Source organism: Sarcophilus harrisii, chromosome 2 (assembly GCF_902635505.1).
Source record: "Sarcophilus harrisii chromosome 2, mSarHar1.11, whole genome shotgun sequence".
In the NCBI taxonomy this organism is placed as follows: Eukaryota; Metazoa; Chordata; class Mammalia; order Dasyuromorphia; family Dasyuridae; genus Sarcophilus; species Sarcophilus harrisii.
The window spans coordinates 585,956,849-585,979,944 of NC_045427.1; the positions used below are offsets into that span (position 1 = coordinate 585,956,849).

Below are 23,096 nucleotides of genomic sequence, written 5' to 3' on the forward strand. Positions count from 1 at the left end.
CTGTACTGAATTCCTAACTCTGTAATTCTTGCCATCAAGTTTATCTTCACAAATTAGATTTCTCCAAACTCCTAGATTTGTGGACCTGGGTTGGTCCATTTTTTTCTTTTTTTTCCCCTCTATTGATGGTTCTAATCCAAACCCATTGTTGATAGGAGGCTTGATGCTCCATCCTTTATTGTCCTTTTAATATGTTTTCCAGGTAGGTGGAAGACAAAAGTTCTTGATGAAGAGATGTGAGGGACCAGGATAATTCTTCCTGTCTAATAGCACTATGATCTAGCATTAGGTTTGGAATCCAAAAACCTGGATTTAAGTATGAGTTTTGCCATTTACTAGCTGTATGACCTTTTTAGGCCTGTTTATTTATCAATAAAATGGGGGGGGGGGGAGAGGGGTTTGAACTAACTACATTGATTTCAAACATTTTGTGAACCTTTGGTAATAGAAAATTTGCAATCATTGCAAATCCCAATCTTCACCACTATGTCTTCCCACTCTTGACTTGAATAGAGAAAAATTTCAAAAGATTTGGACTAAGACTTCTTCCAACTTAAGGTGTCTCAGAAAAAAAAAAAAAAATAATAACAAAAAGGTATAAGAGAAAATAGATAGGGTTAAAGTTTTTTTAAAAGCAAGAAAAATAAGGAAAGAATTTAAAAGAAAATTCAAGGAGCAGTAGTAAAGAAATAAACAAAAAAAGAAGGTATTAAAGAGTGGAAAATAATACAAGAAAACAGATTATAAGATTAAAGGTGTATAAAAAAAAGAGAAGAATAATGAGAAATTAAGAAAATAGAAAATCTTTATAAAATGAGTGTAGTATTGCTACATGGGAGAAAAAAGTAGCCAACCTGGCAGAAATTAATAAGAAATGACTTTCGAAAAGTTTGATAAGTGTCAGAGGTTCCATTGTAGGAGACAGAGGATACCCATGCAGAGGGTACTTAAAAGTACCATTTTTTGGAATAAAAAGTCTCTCTGTATTTGATATGTTGAAACTCATCTTTTGCAATTGGACACTCTTGGCATTAGTTTTCTTGACTAAATCTAATGGGAGCTCCAGAGTGCTTCTAAGGATACAGTTATTTGTGGAGATATCATTTTCCTTCTGAAGGGAACTTCCTTTTTGAAATATTGACATATAAGTACCTTGGCTAGAAAACATCAGGCTCAGTCGAATGCTGGGTAGGAAGCTGGGAGAAATGGGATCCTTTCCAAAACACATAGTAGCTTTTGTAACATTGAGAACCTGTTTAGGGGGAATATGTATATGAATCACAGCATTAGAATTATAGGATTAGACAGATCCTTGATTTAGAATTCATTTTATGAGTAAGAAAACTGAAGCCCTGAGATGTCAAGTGACTTGACACTTGTCAAGCCATGACACAGCCATATAGTAACAGAACCTGACTTAGTGTTATTTTTTTAAAAAATTATTGTACATTGAAAACAGTGGCTGTATTAATAGGGAAAAGAAGACTAAATGAGTAGAAGAGACTAATATCTAGACAATTACTGCTGAAATAATTCCATTGTTTTTCTAATGGTACTTTAATTGTAGGGTAATGGGTTAAAAATGTTTTTAGCTCTTTGTCATCATTGCTTATTCACTTCATTATTATCATATCTGTATTTTTTTTTCAGTAGTTCATTCATTTTTATTGTACAAATTTTGGATGATGATGTGTCTTTTTAGGAGTCTCATCTCCTAGAACCCTCCAAATGGGACTATACGTCACAAAATATGCCAGTCCTGTTCCAGTAGGAGTCTCACCTTGATTCTGAGAAAATGAGAATTGCTCTTAATTCCACAAGAAATTGAAACTCAGCAATTTTTAAATCTTTCAGGCTCTTCAAGCTGCTGAGTTGATTGACTCAGAATTTCGAGCAGGGATGAGCAACAGGCAAAAGAATAAAGCTAAAAGAATGGCAAAATTATTTGCAAAGCAGAGATCCAAGGATGCAGTGGAAAGCAATGAAAAGAGGTAAGTCTCTTTTTATTTACAGTTATGAAAATAGCTTGTTAAAAACTGCCAAAAGAGTTTACAATAATTATAATTGACATTGCACTTTAAATTATGCCAGGTGCTTTATAAACATCTGTGAAGTCCAGGTTAGCACCCTGGATGCCTAAAATCAGCCAGAATCAGGATAAGCAAAAGTCCTTGGCCTTTATTCTTAGTCTTTTGGGGGGGGGGGGGAGGGAAGGGAATGGACACAAGCTCTCTACTACTTCGCTTCTTGTCTTATTCCACCCCCTAATCCCTCCTACAATTCTCTGTATACACCAAAAGATTGAGCCAGCACAGAATAGTGGGAAGGGCCATTTTCCAAGCATATGCTAATAGACCATTATCCAATAAGTAATTAGCCTTAAGTGCTTGGTTGTCTGATTCCAGTGCATCTACTCAGAGTTTCAGCCCTTTACATATATCTTCATTTGATCTTCACAGATCAGGCTGGTAGTATAGGGATTAGCTAGATCTTACAAATGAGAACATTGAGTTCAGAGAAGTTAAAGGACTGGACTGTTATCTCTCAGTAGAAGACGGGCTTTTTATCTTTGTGTTAAGCGCCTTTTCTGGACCTGACACACAATAAGTGTTTAATAAGTACTGACTGATTGATTGCCTATTGTCATATAGCCAGTAAGTGAAAGGATTGGATTGGAACCCAGTCGTCATGACGCCATACCCATGGTTTTTCCACTTTGATTTCATCCTTTTGAACTTGTGGTTAAACTGTAAAAAAAAAAAAAAAAAAAAAAAAAGTTCTATTAATAAAAGGAAGTTTCTGCCTGACTTCTACCACCAAGGGTTTGCTGAAGAAAACAAAATTTTAATTATTGCCATTATGGCAAATACCTCTTCATGAAATTTCATGAGTAATCAGCTTTAAATATTTGACACCCAGGATCCTAAATGGGAAATTACATGAATTAAGGAATTCTGAGTTACAGGAATGCTAAAATTGATGAGTTGTCCTCATACACTTTGGTACACTACTATGTGAGCCCTGGAATCAAGAGGCTACCAGGGAAGAACCAGCCAACATCAGAAAACGGAGCAGCTTAAAACTTCCATACCAATCATTGTTAGGATTGAGCCACTTAGTGGTAGCTGCTCTTCTATCATGGGCAAGATAGAAAGACCTAATGTCAAACAAATAAGCACACATTTCCCCCTGCTCTCCACCCCCTCCAAAATAAAGAAACCAAAACACAACCATCTTTGATTGAAATGTTTTTCATTTTTAAAAAAGAAGCCTTTTGTGTTCTCCCATTTTTATATCATAGTCATTTCCAGATCTTACAGTTTGCTCTACTACCACACACTTTTTTTGAGACTTCCATTATAACAGAAAAACAGATGAACAAAAATGGCTGATATCATGACTTGCCCCTTTGCAAGCAGATGTGGAGATAAGTTTTATTTATGTTCTCCTGAAGTAAGCTGGTTTATTCAGTTGCTCAAAATTTGGCTTTCTTTTCATCTACATTGTTATAATTATTGTGTATACTAGGCTCTTGGCTCTTGTTTTATTCTGCATTAATTTATACAAGTTTTCCAATTTTTCTGAATTTTTCATATTCATAATTTCTTACTACACAGTTATATTCCTTTATATTTGTTTGTTAACATTTGTTAGATGTTCCTTCTCATTTTTGTGGGGCTCATTTTGTTTCCATTTCTTCATGCAGTACCTCTTCAATCTTCTTTTAACTTTAGATAAAAAGAGTATCATTAAGTGACATAATTTCCTACTTTCTCTTCTTGAAATAGATTCTGGGAAGTGTATGACTGAATTTTCATTAGCTAATATAACAGCCTCAGTTTTACACAGTGATTCAACTAAAAGTCATTTGTTCAGCATCTTCATTTTGGGTTTTGGCATTACCTATCCCCACCCTCAGGACACCCCCCCTCTCCCGACCCAGTCTAGTGGTAGCCTATATAAAGTGTTTACTGTGTACTTTCTCATCTGATCCTCATGATTGTGTGACACAGCTGGGACAAGGATCATTGTCCCCACTTGACACAGAGTGTGAATGGTAAAGAAGTTAAGTGACCTAACGAAAGTCACATAGCAAGGGAGTGGCAAAGCCAGTACCTGAATCTAGAGTTTCCTCCTTGAGTCCAGGGATTTAAACCCATCCCCACCCCCAAACAGGGTGATGCTGTCACCAGCTTTAGCATCAGAAAGTTTTCTTCTATATTGAGGGCTGGTCTGGGTACCATCCAGCATCTGAATTTTTAATTCTAACTCCCACTTTGCTTTTTGTTTGAAAAAAATGATACATGAAAAGTCGGTCCCACTTTGCTTTCCTAGTGTGAATAGGGATAATGGTAATTTTGTGTGTATTTTATTATCAATTTAACATTGCTAAAACATTTATGGGAAAATCAACAGGTATTTTTTTTTAATGTACCTGGAATGTAGTCTATAAAACCTAATATTGACTTAACTTACAAATTAAAAAAAAATTTTTACTCATTAGGTTTTTCATGAAAGAGAATTAATAAAAGTTTATTATAACACATTTATTTAGTAATTTTCACCTAACAGTGTTTTTGCTTCCATAAAGTACAAGTTTTTTATTAGGTTTTGTAGTTCTTATAGGAAGTAGGAATATAATTTCCTTCTCCAGCGTTTTATATTTGAGATGTTAACCAAACATCTGAGTTTAAACAGTACTTCAGAGATGGATGAGAGAAGCTTGACACATATTTATTAAATTAAATCAAATAGCAATTTAATAAAAACTAGATGTAAGATTTCAGACTATATAGAACTATTATTTGAAATTTAAAGTGTTTTAGAAATAGTAAAATCATCCCAAAATTAGTAATACAAAACTGAATTAATTTAGATAATACTAATTCTGTATTCATTTTAATTTGAGGATTTAGCTAAAATTTACATTTTTCTTATGAAAAATTATCATGCCAAGTAAATTAATCATACAAATATGATAGTGAAGGTGGGAAATTAAGAAAATCATTTTTTAGCTTTTTTGTGACAACCTGATAATTTTACAATAAAACTCACTTATTCTTTTCCTGTTTATTCACTAATGGAGATTTTTAAAGGTTCCCCTAGTAAGTTTTCTTAACATTATTATATTAACCTAGTTTGGTTTGTAGTAAATATTTAAGAGGAACAACATAAAATTTTCTTAAATTAATTTTCTAAGTCATAGTTTTCATAATTTTGAGTATCACTTCTGAATTTAATAGAGTCATTATTTTATGTTTTGTTTTCTTTTCAACTTATCTAGTTAAATATGCAATGAGATTGGCACATTTACACTCATGAATAAAATTTAGTCCCTTGTCTTTTGTGCATTAGGGTATGCCAGCCAAAAATGATGACTTGTACATGACTTAAACTGTTATATTAGTTATCAAAAGGAATTGGAAGTTTCAAAAATGTAGTTTCTCTAAGAATATACCCCCTATATTTTAGTCATTTTTATCTTTTTAGGAAAATAAAAACTCAAAACCTGATCTCAACTCATAAAGGCTCTTGGGAATAATAGACATTTTTAGTTGTTCATTATATGATCTTATAAAATTTTTGTGAAATGAAACTTTGCTCTTACACCACTATGTAAATGTTTGTTTCCTAATATCATAAGTGCAAAGCATTGAGTATAGTATGGTAAAAAGATCTAGTCAGATAATTACTTATTTTATCTACCCTTATATTCAGTTTTTGTTGTTTATTTTTTAGCAATGATAGTGCGGATGGGGAACCAGAAGAAAAGAGACGGAAGATAGCCAATGTTATTATTAATCAGCCTGCAACTGAGTCCAAGGTCTTGATTGATAATGTGCCAGACAATTCTTCCTTATTTGAAGAGGTATCATTTTCATGCCTTAAGTGACAATTTCCTAATTTGTTTCTTGCTTCAAATATTGTTATGTCTCTAATAATCTGCCAAAATCTAGAGAAGCGGTAGTTAGCAGATCCTTTGTTTGCATGAAAAAATCGTGGGTCATCAACTTTTTCTAAAATTTGAACAATTTTATATCATCCCATTCTGTGGTGTCTTCTCTAGCAGATTACCTCCTCACTTTTTCAGAAATTTTCAGTCGTTCCTTGTGTATTGACTTCTTTCCTTTTGCCTTCAAACATACTCATGTTTCCTCCATCCTCAGAAACTCCTCACTTGATCTTTCCATGTCTGATAACTATATAAAAGTCTCTTATCTCTCCTGCCTTTTGTAGCTAAACTCCTTGATAAAAGTCCGCTAGAAATTGGTACCTCCATTTTTTCTCTTCTTAATTCCTTCCAGCCCAGCTTCCAACCTTATCATTCTATTGAAACTTTCTCCAAAGTTACCCCTAGTTGTCATTCTTCCTGGTGTCTTTGTATTATAGCCTTTGAGAGTATGACTCACCCTTTTCTTCTTTGTACTCTGTGCTCTCCTACTTGTCATTGCTCCTTCTTAATCTTCCTTGCTAGATCCTCATCCAGGTCATGCCCACTGACCATCAATGTACTGAGGCTTCTGTTTTGGCTCTTTTTCTGCCTCTCTGCTGTTTCACTTGGTAATCTCATTCAGCTCCCATGGATTTAATTATTGTCTCTATGCTCTTGATCCTTAAATCTACTTAACAAAGTCTAATGTCTCCACAGACTCCACTCTCGCATCTCCAACTGTTTTTCAGATATCTCAAACTGGACATCCAGTCAAGCTCAACATGTTCAGAACTCCGTTTTTAATATTCTTCCTAAATTCTTCCTTACTTTCCTTACTGATTGTAGAAGTATCACCATCCTCCCACTCCCCCAGGCTCAGAACCTATCTAAGAGCAAGTATGTCATCTTTAACTCCTCACTCTCCACATTGTACCCTTATCCAGCCTGTTGCCAAGGCTTGTCAGGATCACTTTTGCAAGATTTCTCTAATCCCGCCTCCCTTCTCTGACACTGCCAGCACTTGGGTTAGACCTCAGGTGTGCAATAACTTGCTGATGGATTTGCCAAATTTTCCCCCCATTCTTATCCATCCTGCTTTCAACCACCAAAATACCTTTGCTAAATCGAAGGTCTGACCATGTCACTCCTACTCTCCTTACCACCACAAATAAACTCCAATCACTTTTCTGTCACCTCTAGAGTCAAATACAGAATCTTAAACCCTTCATAATTTAGCTCAACCCTTGCCTTTCCAATTTTTTTAGAACTTATACACCTTCTTTTCTCAAATGTATTCTTTAATCTAGTGATCCTTACTATTACTTTAGTGAGACACTCCATCTCTCCATTCTGGTTGTTTTTTCACTGTCTGTTCCATTCCTGCAATCCTTTCCCTCCTCATCTTCACCTCTTTTTTGGCTTCTTTTAAGTGTCAGCTAAAACTCAGCTTCCATAGGAAGCCTTTTCTAAACCTCTTTAATGCTAATACCTTTCCTTTGTTGATCATTTTCTATTTTTCCTACGTATAGTTTATACATAATTGTTTGCATGTTATCTTCCCCATCAGTCTGAGTTTCTTGAGGGCAGGAACAGTCTTTTGTCCTTTTGTATCCTCATTGCTTAGGACAGTCCTGGCACATAGTAAGTATTTGATAAATGTTTACTGGCTATTGTACACATAAAAAATTTTTTTAAGGTATATTTTTATTATTGGCGTGAAAGACTTGTTCTGGAATATTTGATTTGTTAAGTTTACTTAACTTTTTTTTTTTTTTTTTTTTTTTTTTAATGTAGACAAATGAATGGCCTTTGGAAAGCTTCTGTGAAGAGCTGTGTAATGATCTTTTTAATCCATCCTGGGAGGTAAGATTTGTTAATTGTAGCACCATCAGTGCTCTCCTAATGATGCTATGATGTTAACCAAAGCATCAGTTGCCTGTTTCCTCCTTGTGACCTTCTCTATCCTTGGCAGTTGACTCTTCATAATAGACCTAATAAACTTTGTTTTTTCAACTTTTCATTGTTTTTTGTTCTTCTTATTTAGTCTATTTTCCATAAGCTTGAGCTCCTTCATGTGTTCATACTTTTTCTTTTTTTAAGCAAGTTTTAAAAAATTTCATTTTATTGTGAGCTTAGAGTTGATAACACAAACACTTCAACATCCAGAGATCAACAAAAGAGAGGGTTGTATAAAAAAATTTAACTTGCATTACATATAGTTTGTTTATTTTTTAAATTTACATAAACACATGCATTTAGTTTAACAAAGTAACAAGAATTATCCTATTTGTGATTTTTGTACACACACAAAAAATTTTAAATGTTTTAATAATGCTTTTTCCATGTTTATTACTGCCATTAACCTTCCCTTCCCCCTATGTAGAATGCCCTCCCTTAATGCTCAAGAGGAGGGAAGGAAAAAAAAGCAATATAGTGGTCATTTCTGAGAATACTCATCTTATTTTGTACCTCTTGTCTGTCCCTTCTCTACCGAGAGTTATGTGTTTCATAATTTTTTAAAATCATGATTTTTTTTTTGGGGGGGGGGGCATTTTGTAGTCTATCCAAGTTTATTCATTTTAAAAATTTTTATTGTTTTTTTTGTTTGTTTCATATATCACCTACATTTTTCACTGGATCCTCTCCCTCAAACCTTTCAGAGAGCTATTTCTTCTAACAGAGTATAGATAAAGAAAAAAAGTACAGCAAAAGTAATCAATAAAAGTGAAAATATTAAGGGCAATGTTCCACATTCATAGTTGTAAATCTCTCCAAAGAAGGTGGAAATTTGGGACGAGGTTTGGTCACTATAACTTAGAAGCATTCATTTCTTTGCATATACTGTTATTGTCATTGTGTATATTTTTTTCTTTGTTTTATTGATTTTATTTTGCACCAGTTTGTGTAAGTTTTCTCATAATTCTCTAAATTCATCATATTCATCAATACATGGATATTCTCTTAATAGTCATCAACATATAGCTTGTTTAACTATTCATCATTTAATGATGCTTGTGCATTTTCATCCCTTCAGCCACAATCTTCATTTGGATTTTGGTTATTTCTCCCTCTTTTCCATTATATCGTGATTTTTGGCTTCATTTCTAGGAAAACACTGATCTAAGTTGCAGGTATATCACTGCTTTGTTAAGGGCTTTTATTTAAAGCTACTTCAATCTTGAGCCAATTGGGGATGATAATTAGCAGATACTAGGTCAATACCTTCTTTATCTACCATTCATATGATAACTGCATAGTTCAGAAGCAACTCTCCAGTGTTCAAGTATTACTAATTTTCATCTACTTAAAGCCTTTAATATGGTAGTTGATCCTGGAGTTTCAGTGAAGTAGTCAAAAAACTTTGAGGATAGTTTGCTGTTGCACCTATCAGTGGAGTGAATTTTGAGATTTTCTATGATTGCTCATAATCTAAGGACTACTTTTCCTACTTCTCTCTCTTTCCCTAGGAATAAAATTCTTTTTTGTTTGTTTTTTTTTGTTAAAGTGTGATGGACAAATGGGATTTAGAACTAATCTAGAATGTAGAACTAGAAAGGACCTTAGAATTTTTGCAATCCAAATCCCATAATTTATAGGTGAGGACACCGATAGTAAGGATTTAAACTATAATTCAGATTCATGTAACTTAGAGCCTACCATGGTTTCCTTTATAACATATTGTCTTTACTATGTATCAGCTAGGATTTTACCCAAAAGAAGGCACATTATTTTGAATTGCCTATAGTCTACTTTAGTTTTATGGAAAGAATTTTTTTTTCCCTTATTGAAAAGAAGTTAAACAAAATAGTTTAAATGTTCAGACTAACATTATTTAATGTTGATAATTTTTAGGTTCGACATGGTGCTGGTACTGGACTGAGGGAAATTCTCAAAGCTCATGGAAAAAGTGGTGGTAAAATAGGAGATAGCACTTTGGAGGAGGTAAGTATATTAGACTAATAATATTAACAAACCTAATATTAACAAATAGGATTTATCATCCTGTCCTCCTAAGGAGGATAAATGCTCAAAATGAGAACTAAAGGGAAAGGAATAAGAGAGAGGGAAGAGTGAAATGCTCGAGGGAAAAAGGCAGCAGCCAGAAAAGCAGAAAAAAAAAAGGGTAGGGAGAAGTGGGATGACATAGAATGGGAGTGAATAATAAATGAGACAATAAATGGAGTCAGTGAGACTAACAGAGTTTAAGTGCTAAGAAGTTTAGTTGAATGAATAGCAGATAGCAGCTAGAAAAGAAGAGATGATATTTGAATAGAGTGCAATAGAGTATGAATTGGTGACATGTATATAGTTGATCATCAAACTGACCTTATGAAGGTAATTTTTTAGTGTGTGCATGTAACTTAACTGGATTATGGATTACATGTCTTTATTGGCGCTTTGGTGCAGTTCTATTGGAATCAAACTGATCCATACCTGGTCTGTGATTCATGATGCTAAAGTCATTGCTTGGTGTCATTTTTGATCTACTTGCTTGGGCTATTATTTTTCAGTTTATTTTTGTGTGCAATTTGGATGTTAAATTTAGGAAATAAGGCTTTCCCAGTAAAAAAGAATAATTGAAACGGTATTTGTTTCTGATATTTAATAGTAATTGTGTTTTTTCTAGATGATTCAACAGCATCAGGATTGGCTAGAAGACTTGGCCATTAGACTTCTTTGTGTTTTCGCATTAGACAGATTTGGTGACTTTGTTTCAGATGAAGTAAGTGTCTCACTTAAAGGAATCTTTATTCAATTAAGTTCTAGTTTTTTTGTTTTAGTTTTTGGTTTTTGCATAATCTGAGGTCAATTTTGAACTTTCTCTCCTTTCTACTTGTAGGTTGTAGCACCAGTTCGTGAAACTTGTGCTCAAACTTTAGGTGTGGTGTTAAAACACATGAATGAAATAGGAGTTCATAAAACCGTGGATGTACTCCTTAAATTGCTCACACAAGAACAGTGGGAAGTGAGACATGGTGGCCTGTTAGGAATAAAATATGTTTTAGCAGTTCGTCAGGTAAATATTTTAGTATCTGTGTCATGTATGAATAAAGACATTTTTCTCTTTTTTTAAAATGTTGACAGTATTTATATTTCAAATATTGTAACATCTGAATTTTCACAGGTTATAGACAAACTGATCAATTAGTAAAGAATTGGGTCGATGTAGTATTCAGGAATTGGAAGACTCATGTTTGGTATTCTAAGATCATGTTGCAGGCATACCAGATACTTCAAAATGAGATTTGAGCCATATATCAAAAGAGAAGTAGAATCATATCTGTCTAGAGTTCGAAGGGATCTCAGAAGTCACCTAGTTCATCTCTTTCAATTAGATTGTAAGTTTTTTGAGAGTAGGGATTATATATATCTTTTTTATATCCCACATAAAACCTACTTAACACAATGTCAGACATGCAATTCATACCCAATATAGTCTTTTCTTGACTTGACATTTTTTGTACATATTTTTTTGTCCAAGTACTAAACTTGTCCCTCTAATAGAAAAAAGTAATATTCTTCAAAATAATTTCATGTAATTTTCATAATAAATCATATTATTGTTAAAGGTTCCTTAATTCAAATTCAATTGTTTTCATATTTTTTCCCTACTTTACTTAAGCCAGATGTGTGGAATGAACTATTAAGGCTAGTACAACAGTACACAATATGCACACACATGCACATGCAGGAACATACATATGTTATGTGCCTGTTAATTATCTTTTATTTCTATATCATCTTTTTTTTTCCCCCACAAGAGAAAAAAATCCAGCTCAGCAAAATAGCCAAAACATCAAATCTGACAAAGACAGTATTTCCTGTGGTTTCACAACTCTGTAGTACCATGTGTATATATATACACACACACACACCTTTATGCTTTTCAGATCATTTTCATGCATTATCATATAATCCTCATTTCTGTGAGATCATTAAAGTGGCTAGTATTATTCCAATTTCATAGTGAAGCTTAGCTTGTCCATAGTCACACAAAGCTAATTAGTGGCAGACCCTGGATTTAGAACTGTGAACCCTTGGCTTTTTTTTCCTTATTCATATGTATGTAAAGATGACAGTGCATTCATTGCTTTTTGGGCCATCTTCAAATACTAAGGACAAGTAAACACAAGTCATTCATAGACATTTCCCAACTTACAAATAAATTGGTTGTGCTATGGCATCAGAGCATATTTTTCCATGGGAACAATAACCATTATAGTTTCCTGGACAGCTTTTAAAAGTTCATTTAATATAATTAAAATGTGGCACTCTTAGTCAAAATGGGTACTCCCCGTCCTCTGCATAGGAGTTCTTATAGCAAAGTGATTTGGTTCCCAACATGGAAGGAAGGGAAACACAATGAAGATAAGGGGAGCTTGGGTGAGAATTAAGAATGCAATAAGGGCCTGGATGAACCCAGAAGAAAGGGAAAAAGTCAAGCTTCATTTGTGATCTGGTAAATGACCCAAGTGTATTTATGAGAAACATTGATACAATAGATGTGCCTGCTCTTTCTCCCCTCCTTCCTTCCCTCCCTCTTTCTCTCCCTCCTACCTTCTTTTCTTTTCCTTCCTTCCTCTTGCTTTCCCTTCCTCCCACATTATTCCACCAGTAACTAGTCACGACTAAGGAGACTTTAAATAAACTATTCCATGTGTGTGAGTGTACTTTAGTCTTTTAAATATAATTTTGGGAAATAAGATAAAATGATGAGTATATTGTTGGAGGTCCCTTTGGAAAATAATATAAACATATAACTTGTGGAAGCTAACTTTTTAAAATCATTAAAATAATTTGCTTTTTGTTCAATCATATTTTATACCACCATTCTTCAGTTTCATCTTTGAATTTGAATTATACACCTTTTAGGAATTGGGTTTTCTTCTTGGCTACCTTTATATATTTTCATTTATGTTTAATATAAATAGCACAACCTCAACCAAATGAGGAAAGTGATGCAAAATATTTAGATTCTAGTAATGATAAAAGTATAGTAGGAGCCTAATTATTCCCAGATATTATAAATACTCTCTTTGGAACTCCTACCATACTTCCTTTTTTCTTATGAACTTTTTTATTTTACTCTGTATTATACTTAACACAAAACCCCCAGTGATGAACTACCTGCACCTTAAAATGAGCTCTATTTCCAAAAAAAAAGAAAAGTAGATAGGTGTGTATGTGTGTGTGTCTGTTTTCATACTATTACAAATATTTTTCTGTGTAGGTGTTTTATTAATTTTTATAACTACTCAGTTTTAAAATATTGTCAATTTTTTGCTTTCAATTTAATCTTATTAAGATTTTACATGAAAAAAAAGCAACCTGTATTTTAAAAAAAAATTTCAAAGGTCTTTATTCTCCTTGGATATAAGTTCTTTCAGAACAGGTTCTTGTATTATTTATCTTGATATGTACCATAGTTTTGTTTTGTTTTTTACCTCGTAGATACATTTGTTAAGTATTGAATGAAATATTTTCTTTATGAATACAATTATTACTTTTGATATACAATTTTGCAGGATGTAATTAAAACTTTATTGCCTAAAGTTTTGACTAAAATAATTGAAGGACTCCAGGACCTTGATGATGATGTCAGGGCTGTTGCCGCAGCATCATTAGTACCAGTGGTGGATAGTCTTGTTCATCTTCAATCACATAAGGTAAATTATAAGATTTGGTATTTTCTCTTTGAAAAATTCATTTAGATTTATATTATCAACTTTTAATTGATACAAGGTGCTTACTACTCTTTTTCTCTCTTCAGCTTGCCCAACTTTTCTATTTCTTAGTTAAAGTATTCCATATTTAGTTGCTCTGAGTCAAATTTTATTCATTAAACCAAAAGAAAAACCCTCTATATTTATGCATACTTTATGAGCATTACATATGAAATTCTTAAGGAATTTTCTCTGAGAAAGAGATTCAAGTACTGTCTGCATTAGTTTTTTTTAAAAATTATTAGAACAAAGATATTTGGTACCTAAGGTGAATTTAGTGCGAGATAATAGAAACAGGTCAAGATCCAGATAATAGTGCAGACATGGAAATTACTCAGAAATTGCCTTCACGGTTGGGCATTTATTGACAGTAGCACTAATGGGTACGGACTGGCTTTGGTTTGTTACTGGCTCTGATGACCTTTGAGAAAATTGGTTAATTTCTTCTAGAGATTTTGTGGCTAAAGAGAATCTTACACTTAAATGGAGATTTGACTTAACTCACAACTACTTGAACTTCTGGAGATACCTATAATTACTTTAACCTGTCAAGGGCTTTTCTTGGGTGCATGATATGATTTGAATGAATCATTAATTTACCTAGCCATCCAAAAATACTATCCCCTTTGTTCTGATTTTCATAATTGGATGCATTTCCAAGAGGACTGTTACAGGGGGTTTGAACAAAGATATCTAGCTGTGTAAAGTTCTAATCATAAGAATCAGGAAGAATTGAGTTAATATGCTTAATGCCATTAGTGGACTACATTTTTAAGGACTAGTTAGACCCTGTTAGAATGTTGACGACAGCAGCAACAACAACAAACTTTAAATGCATGCTTTGTGATAGACAGTAGAGGAGGGAGAAATCTTAAATAAAAGTCTCAGGGAATTTAATTGATTGGTGAGGGGAGTGGAAAAAAGGAAATGTCTGAACCCATAATTAAAGAGGATGGAAAAAGCTTCTTTAAGTAGGTAACATTCAGACACATACTTTTTGATTGAGTGATTGATTGAATTGGACTTCACTTGGATTGGATAAGTCTTCACTAGATGAAGAAAAAATGGAATTTTCAGTCATAGATAATAGTCGCTGAGTTCACTATGTTTGCAGGATAGTGTTGGTGAGTTTATTGCAGTATAGAATGATGTAGGATAGCATAGGTAGAGAAGAGCTTCTCACAGATCATCGAGAACTCTAATAAATCTGCTTCCCACTAGAAAACCTACTGATGTGTGATAGGATCATAGATTGAGAGCCAAAAGGGATCCTTGGGCTCAACCCATCCAACTCTTATTTCTGTCATTCAGGAAAAATCATTACCCAAAAAGTCAAAGAACATACCTAAAGCTCATATAGGTCATAACAGAGCTTGGATGTGAACTCAGGTTCTCTGATTTCAAGGCCACCATGTTACATTTTACTGAAGAATCATTAGTCATTTGTTTGCTATGCGTCTTTCCTAGAAATATATAGCTTAGCACTGGCAAAAAGTGTTAGACTGTTATGCTTAATGTGTTTAAAGCATGAAAATTATAGCTGACATTTCATTTTAATTAATTCATCTTATTAGGTACCTTTTATTTTAAATACATTATGGGATGCTCTTCTGGAACTAGATGATCTCACTGCTTCAACAAACAGTATCATGACCCTTCTTTCATCCCTTCTAACTTATCCTCAAGTTCAACAATGCAGGTAATTGTTCTTGATAGATCCTTAGTAAGATATTAAATGCATTTTCATTGAATTTAAAATCTTCTAAGAATGGAAGAACTACTGTGTAGTCAAAGAATTTATTATATTAGGAGGCACTGCCAGGAAATACAATGCAACTGTTAAGGATGGTTGGAGCAAGAGTGTTAAAGAAAAGAAGACACATCCTTGACCTTTTTATACACATTTGAATTGTACAATTCTTTATTTTGTCTATTCTGTTTTACTCCTCATTGGTGAAGTTGTGGTTTATTCATTAATGTAACAGTTTTTTAAATGTTACAATTATCCATGGATTGATGCACTTTTATAACTATTTTATCATAGAATAACAATGGTTTGGCTTTTTGTATAATTTATCAGTTAGCTTTTCTTTAGTATTACAAGTCTCATCTACCTTTTCATCTTTTACTTCTGTGACTGGTTTTTGTTAGAACAGTAGAAAGTTATTTTACCTTAATGTTCAAGTGCCCCAAATTATACTAAAGATCAAAGCATGCCAAAATTGTAAAGCTTCTCTAAGATACTGCATCTGAAAATTAAAATGAGGTTTAGCTATTAGTCCAATGTTTACTGGTCTTTTAGCCTAGTCTCTTATACATCAATGGAAAGCTTAATCTACTCTGTTGATATGAACAGAGCTAAAAAAAAAGATTGGAAGAAAAAAAATAAATCTTATTGGCTATAACATTTACATAGAAGTCATAAAGTACCCCTTATTGGCTACTGATCAGCCCATATTTATTCCCAAGACACTTGCATTAAAATTAGACTTTTAATTGAAAATGAGATTTGCATAAACTATAACAGAATGGCATAGAAGTGATCAAACAGTAGAATCCTATAAATAGTCCCTAATGTTGGCATCAGATTAAGTAAAAAGTGCAGCTGCTGGGGTCACAAAGTAAGTGCTACAGAAAGAAGCCAGGAAAAGGGAAATTGTCCTTAATTGCCAAATGTTGGAGTCGTATAGAACAAGCATTTCGTTCTGGCTGTGTGACCTCAAGCAAAGCCTGCAGGGTTTTTGGATCTCCATTTATTTATTTAAAAAAAAAAAAAAAAAAAAAAAAGGAAGAAGATTCCACTAGTGAGGTGTAACACTCCTTCCATCAGAAGCATTATAGAGGAAGAAATTTTGTCCTTATTTTATTGTCAGTTAATTAAAGTACAAAAAAGGCTAGTCTAATAATAGGAGGAAATGGAGCTAATGAGTGAAACTTTTGTAAACTCGAGTTCGCTTTCCATCAGTTTTTCTCAACAAATGTTTTATTAGTAAATTTCATCTTTCTCTGATATGATATTTTTTAGGTGGCAGCTAACTACCAACCTACATAAAAAGAAATGCAGCATGCTTTAAAAATTGTATCCAGCATGACCGATTGCACTGTTAACAAAAACTGCTGTTTCTGTGTTCTTAAGTCTGTTTTGTGTCTGCATGTTTATTTGTGTATATATATATATATGTATAATGTTATTAAATTTTACATATAAATAACTTTGGTATATAAAAAGTAGAGGAAACACTGGCCCTACAAAAAACAGAAGGGTCAGTTAGTGAAAAATAGCAGTCAGAGATGAACTCGTTTAAACAAAGAACCAAAAAGAACCATGAAATTGGTATTAATTTGCCACCATTTACTTAAACTTTCTTTAAAAGGGTGAACACCTCATATAGTAATACAGACCTGATGATATATTTGAACTGATTTTTCAGTACATTTTCAATGAGAGCTTTTACACCCCAGAAACTGGCACATTTATTTATTTTGATGTTTAGGCTTACAAAGAAGAAAATGTAATAATGCAGATTAAACTTAACTGTGTATTGCATATAGGGTTTCTCCTCACACACTTTTCCCCTGAACAGCCGAACAGCCAGTTGCTAAAGATTTTACCAGCACACCTACCTCTGCATGATCCACAATTTCCTAAATCCAGCCAATTTCTATAAATCACTCTGAAATGTAAGAGAGTATCTTTCTCTACATATGTCAGCCAGTTTATAGATTATAAAGGAGAACCTGTGATAACAGGTGGCTTTGGCTTTATTTCTCTACTTAACCAGAGATCAGCAAGGAGATATTATTTAAGATTCCCTAATTCAAGAACACTTACCCTGGTGATACAGTTGAGAAATGCTGCATCTCCTACATTCTACCTATGTGATAATAGAGTAATGCCTCCTCAATAGAGAATATACACAGCTATATTTGTTGGAGTCACAGGAATAGCAAAGTGGGAATGCATAATTGACAGCTATGATGCCATTAACTAATCCCATTGTTGTTAAATGCCTGATTTTTCAGAATGGGAAAAAATTGACATAATGAGAAAAGAACTTAAACAAAACAAAACAAAACAAAACAATCTTAACAGCATCAGTGCCAAAGAAGAGCCTAATGCCATTTGTATCCATCTCTATGACCTTGTTTTTTATGCTTATATGGTACTATGGTGCTATTGAGTTGAATGATGGTTGTACAGATAAAAACCTTACATTTTAAAAATTGATTCAGGTTCATGAGAAAAAAAAATGTTAATATTATGAAGTCCATATATAAATGAAACTAATATGGATTCTTATTTATCAAGAATATGTATGAGTAAGATTAATTTACATCTTCTTTATCAGTATCCAACAGTCACTTACAGTTTTAGTACCACGTGTTTGGCCATTTTTGCATCACACTATATCATCAGTTCGAAGAGCAGCATTGGAAACGCTATTTACATTATTGTCAACACAGGACCAGGTAAGAACTAATCATTGTATGAAACATCTTTGATAGTTTAAAAGAATCCCACTTGACTTACCTGGCTATCAGCTGCTCACTTTTGCTACATACCTCTACTGTAAGTAGGAAGTAGTGTTTGGCAGCAGTAGTATGGAGTATATAGAAAGGTTTTTGTTAAGTAACTCTTCTCTATCAGTCCCATTATTTAATTCATACTCTCTTAGGAGTTAACTGTACTTGGGGGGAATGGAGGGGATGTTGGTGGAGGGAGGTGGAGGAGCAGAATGGGAAACTGGACTTAGCCTTAAAAAAAAAAAAAAAAAGCTAAAAAAAATACTTTGAAACTATAACATACTCAAAAGAATATAGATGGGTTGATGAGTTATAGAGGCTCTATTTTTGTACAGTAATTGGTTGCATTGTATGTTTTACTTGAATTTGTCTTTTAAAAATTAGTGGATATTGTAGCCAAAAGCCTTTGGCAAATGTAAAAAAAATTGTCTTAACCAAACACTTTTGTATCATATTAATTTCCATGAATAGGCAACTGACTAATACAAATTCTGTTTCTTATTATCTTTGTATTGCCTAATAGTAAATCTTTGAAAATTTTCTGTCTTTTACTCCTTACCAGTCAATTTTCACTTTTCTCAACTCTGCTTTTTAAATTTGTCTTATTTTTATGCCTAACTGTCCCAGGCTTTTTGATAACTACTTGCTTCAGTAAACAGAAACCCTTTTCCTCATACTTTTCTGATGATATTTAAGGAAGTGTCTAGCATATGTTAGCATTTAATGGTTGATAGATAGTTGGGATTTTTTGAAATTTGATAAGTATGGTGTTATTATTGTGATATAATATAAATTCACTGGTTTTAGGGGCCCCTAGTTCTTCTTGCCCTTTCTCAAAATACATTGACAAAAACCTTTTGGCATTGGCACTTTAGTATTGTCTTTCCCAAGTTATATTGAAAATTGGAATTGATTCCCTAACACTCAGAAATTCATCGTTCAGCTGTGATTTAAAATTCTAACCTCTCATTTTTCATGAATTAAGCCTACTTAGGATTTAACATCTTTATCATTTCTCTGCATACTTCTGAATTTTCTCAGTCTTTTTACTTTTATCTTTTTAAATGAGCTATTCTTATTTTACAAGAAATATCTGTTACACAAATGTGTATAAGTATATATGTTTGTGTGTATTAGCACTCATAGTTTCTTAGCATAATGTACTAGAAAAGAACAACAATAATAAAGTTAGTATATTATTTCTAAATTGTTTTTCCATCATACTGGATGTGGCATGTAATTTTTATGTATATAATTTCTGTGTGTTAACTAAATGTTAACTTCATGAATTTGTTGGTAGTTGATTGACTTCTTGGTGATCATGGAATTTAAATATTTATTAAATCTAAGTTTTACTTTGCATAAATAATAATAGCTAACATTTATGGCACTCTGCAAAGCATTTTATCTGTTTTCTCATGTAAATGAATGCATTTACTAATTGTTTTTTTCTATTATGTTAGTTCTTCTCTTATTTACTTTGCTCTATCTTCATACAGGTCTTCCCCACCAACTATAGTAATTCCTCAGGGCTCTGTTCTAGTCTCTTTTCTCTTCTCCCACTTTACTGTTTCAATTGATGATATCATTTTTCATGGGTTCAGTTATCATTTCTCTGCAAATGATGCTAGCCCAAGTTTCTCTACCGAGTTATAATTGCATATCTCTATCTGTTCGTGGACATCTCAAACTGGATATCCTGTTGTAAGATTAAATTCAGCATGCCCAAAACAATTTATTTTCATCTCCCTACTTTCCTCTTTTTCCAAGCTTCTTTTTAACTGTAGGGGATTCCGCCTTCTACCCAGGTACTTTGCCAGGTACTCAACATCAACATCATCTTCAACTCTTCACTTTGGCATTTTCTTATTCAATCATTTGCTTCATCTTTTCTCAACTGATACAGGTACCACCCTAGTTTAGTACTTCCTTGACATCTCTTCCTCAAATCTCTCCCAATTCCATCTCCAACTACCACAGTGATTATTCTGTATATTATGATTTCTTTTCCTAATCTCCCATCAGTAAACTCCAGTGACTTCCCTGTTAATTTCTTGACCAGGTAACTCTTTTTTATCAAGGAAGTGCCTGGCATATAAGTAAGCATTTAATCGGATAGATTGGTTGATTGTTAGTTGTGGTTTCCAGAAGTTTGATAAGTAAGATATTATTACTGTGGTAGTGTATAAATTCATTGGTTTTAGAAGTCCCTAGTTCTTCTTGTCCTTTCTTAAAATACATTGATCCTTCCATTTTTTTCCCATATTCTTCACATATGGCACACCATTTCTTGTAACTCTGTGCCTTTGCTGTGACTTGCCCCTCATCCCTAGAATGTTTTCCCTTCTCATCCATAACTCTTAAGATTCCTCAACTTCCTTCAAACTAAATTCAAGACCTTCTACAGGCCATCTTTCTCTGTAAAATTAACTTTCATCTATTTTATACATATTGAATATGTACCTACTTATACATATATTGTTTCCTCTTAGAATGTCAAGTCCTTGAAGGCAGAGACTAGTTTTATTTTTTTCTTTGTATCTCTCGTTCTTAACATTGTGCCTTGTACACTGCAAACATTTAGCCATTGTTCTTTGGTTATTTCAAGACCAGCCTTGTTCTACTTCCTTTATGAAGCCTTTCTTGGTTTTTCACTTTTTTGTCTTACATGTTATACCTCTAACCTTTCCTTGGCCATTATTTTCAAATCTGAATTAGTCTTTTATGTGTCTTTTTTTCCCCCCAACTAGAACATGGGGTCTCTGAGGGTATATTGTCATTTTTTATCTTTGTATTTCCAGTATCTAACATAATAGAAAATTAACATTTGTTGAATGAGTAAATGAATGATTAATGTTGATGATAACCAACTATTCTGAAAAGAATTTGAAACTTGGATCCAGAAAGAAGTGGACTTGGATTTTGGTTTGCCACACTCTTACCCAAGTTTCAGTGGTCAGATTTTTCTATTTCATTTGTCACATAGTCATTTAGTTCATTTTTGCTATCCTTGGCATTTCCTTTAAGGTCATTCTTAGTTTTCATTAGCATGCAGACATATGTGTTCTTGTGTTGGAATGTATGGCTTGCTTAGTTTTTGATATAAGAGAATTAACATGCATGATGTGGTTATACAGACTAAGTAGTAAACTTAATTAAGAGTTTTGCTCTGGCCACAAAAGAAAATACTCTCCCGAAAACCATGTCAAAAAGTGACTTATGAGAAGTTTACATTCATTGTTATATTTATCTGTTTAAATTTGTTCAATTTTTTCAGCATTTGAATGAATACAGGGGATGAAAAGTGAAGTATTAGGTATTTGTTAAGCAGTGTAGAATCAAGTGATAAAATGCTTAATGCTGAAAAATGGGTGTTTCCTATATTCAGGAATGAAATGGAACAGAGGTACCCTGTTTGATTACTTACCACAGCCCACTAATATTTGAAATACTAGACTAACATATCTACTGATCTTACGGAAAGGAATAAGGCCTTAAACTTACCAATATTTCAGTTGCCTCAAGGCCAGATGGATGAAATATGGTGAAAATCTGTTGGCCTTTACTCCTTTCATCAGTCCAGTGCATTTCAGGAAAGGGAATCCTACCTGGAGATTTTTATATTCAGAATGTTAGAATATTCCTTGCCATCTTTAAGAAATAGAAAAGAGTATCAAGTAAGATAAAGAATGTTAACTTGGAAATGGATGCCTTTTCTTCCTCCTCTCTACCCCATAAAATCATTACTACCTGAGAAAAGAACTCCAAAACCAGTAATAAATGGTTCTTAGAAATATCAGAAAGAAAGCCAGGTAACTCATCATTTGAACTAATCCACTTTTAGGACAGAAATAGAGGAGGAAAATTTCAGTTCCTTATGTGGAGGTTTGAGGATCTAGGAGTCAGAAGGAGACCATTCCTTCCCCTTTTGGCCCCTTCCCTCCCACCTGATAATTTATAAACTCCATTAGGGCAGGGTCTGTTTCATGTTTTATGCATGTTTTATTCTGACAGATGGTAGGTGCTTAATAAATATTTGTTCATTGTTTTTAGACAGCTACTGACAGCTTTGATATTTCCTTATCTATAAAATAAGTAGATTGAACTAAATTATTTCCATGATCCCCCTTCCATCTGAGTCCAACATATAACTTTTGAGTAGAAGAATTTATATCCACCACTTGGCCTTGGTATTGGCCCTGGGGACTGTGTATCTGCAATTTAAGTTTTTTGTTACTGGTTGAAGTAGTTATAATTTCATATTAAATAGCATAAATTAATACTGAAAGGTAGGTTTTTAGTGACATTAATTTTGTTTTTCTAAGTAAAATGTATTCACTAAAATCACAAAACAAGCATTAATAAGTGGTTTAAAAGTTTAAGGACAAAAATACAAGAAAAAGAGCTCTATGAAATCTTAAAATTTTAATGAAACAGAGTTCTAAGAGCTGTAAAAGGCTATCTAATCTAATTTACTAACTACACATTAATCCATAATTGTACTGATGGGAAGCTCATTTCAAAAAATAATCCATTCTTTTTGTGGGAAGCTCTTGTTTTTAGAAAGTTCAGTTTTACATTGAACCCCTCCCACCCACCCTCAAAAAACTTGCTTCTAATTGCTTCTCATGGTCCCAGTTCTGACTTCTTAAACCAAATATAATAAAATGAATATCTTCAGCAGCTTTTTAGATATTAGATAACTTATCATGTTCCTTTACCTTGCCCTCCTTCCCCTCCCTTTTCTTCCCCCCCAAATTTTTTTCTAGACTAAGAATCCTCATCTCTTTCTAGTATACTTTACTTGATAAGATTTTCTACACTACACATTTCCTTCTTGCTATGTTTTAGAAACGGTGTCCAGTCAGTCAACTAATATTTATTAAGCATTAGTTTATGTGCCAGAAACTGTCAGG

At 33.3% G+C, this 23,096-nt stretch overlaps 1 protein-coding gene across 3 annotated transcripts in view; it reads left to right on the forward strand.

Annotated features, from left to right (window-relative positions):
* The window catches only part of BTAF1 (B-TFIID TATA-box binding protein associated factor 1), a 109,921-nt gene that overhangs the window by 38,497 nt on the left and 48,328 nt on the right, over positions 1 to 23,096 (forward strand). For all 3 annotated transcript variants that reach the window (XM_031956041.1, XM_031956039.1, XM_031956040.1), the window contains exons 6-14: positions 1,855 to 1,991; positions 5,740 to 5,869; positions 7,727 to 7,795; positions 9,785 to 9,874; positions 10,560 to 10,655; positions 10,773 to 10,949; positions 13,459 to 13,599; positions 15,231 to 15,355; positions 18,006 to 18,126. In XM_031956041.1, the coding sequence (XP_031811901.1) occupies positions 1,855 to 1,991; positions 5,740 to 5,869; positions 7,727 to 7,795; positions 9,785 to 9,874; positions 10,560 to 10,655; positions 10,773 to 10,949; positions 13,459 to 13,599; positions 15,231 to 15,355; positions 18,006 to 18,126 (1,086 nt within the window). The remainder of the gene's footprint in view (positions 1 to 1,854; positions 1,992 to 5,739; positions 5,870 to 7,726; positions 7,796 to 9,784; positions 9,875 to 10,559; positions 10,656 to 10,772; positions 10,950 to 13,458; positions 13,600 to 15,230; positions 15,356 to 18,005; positions 18,127 to 23,096) is intronic.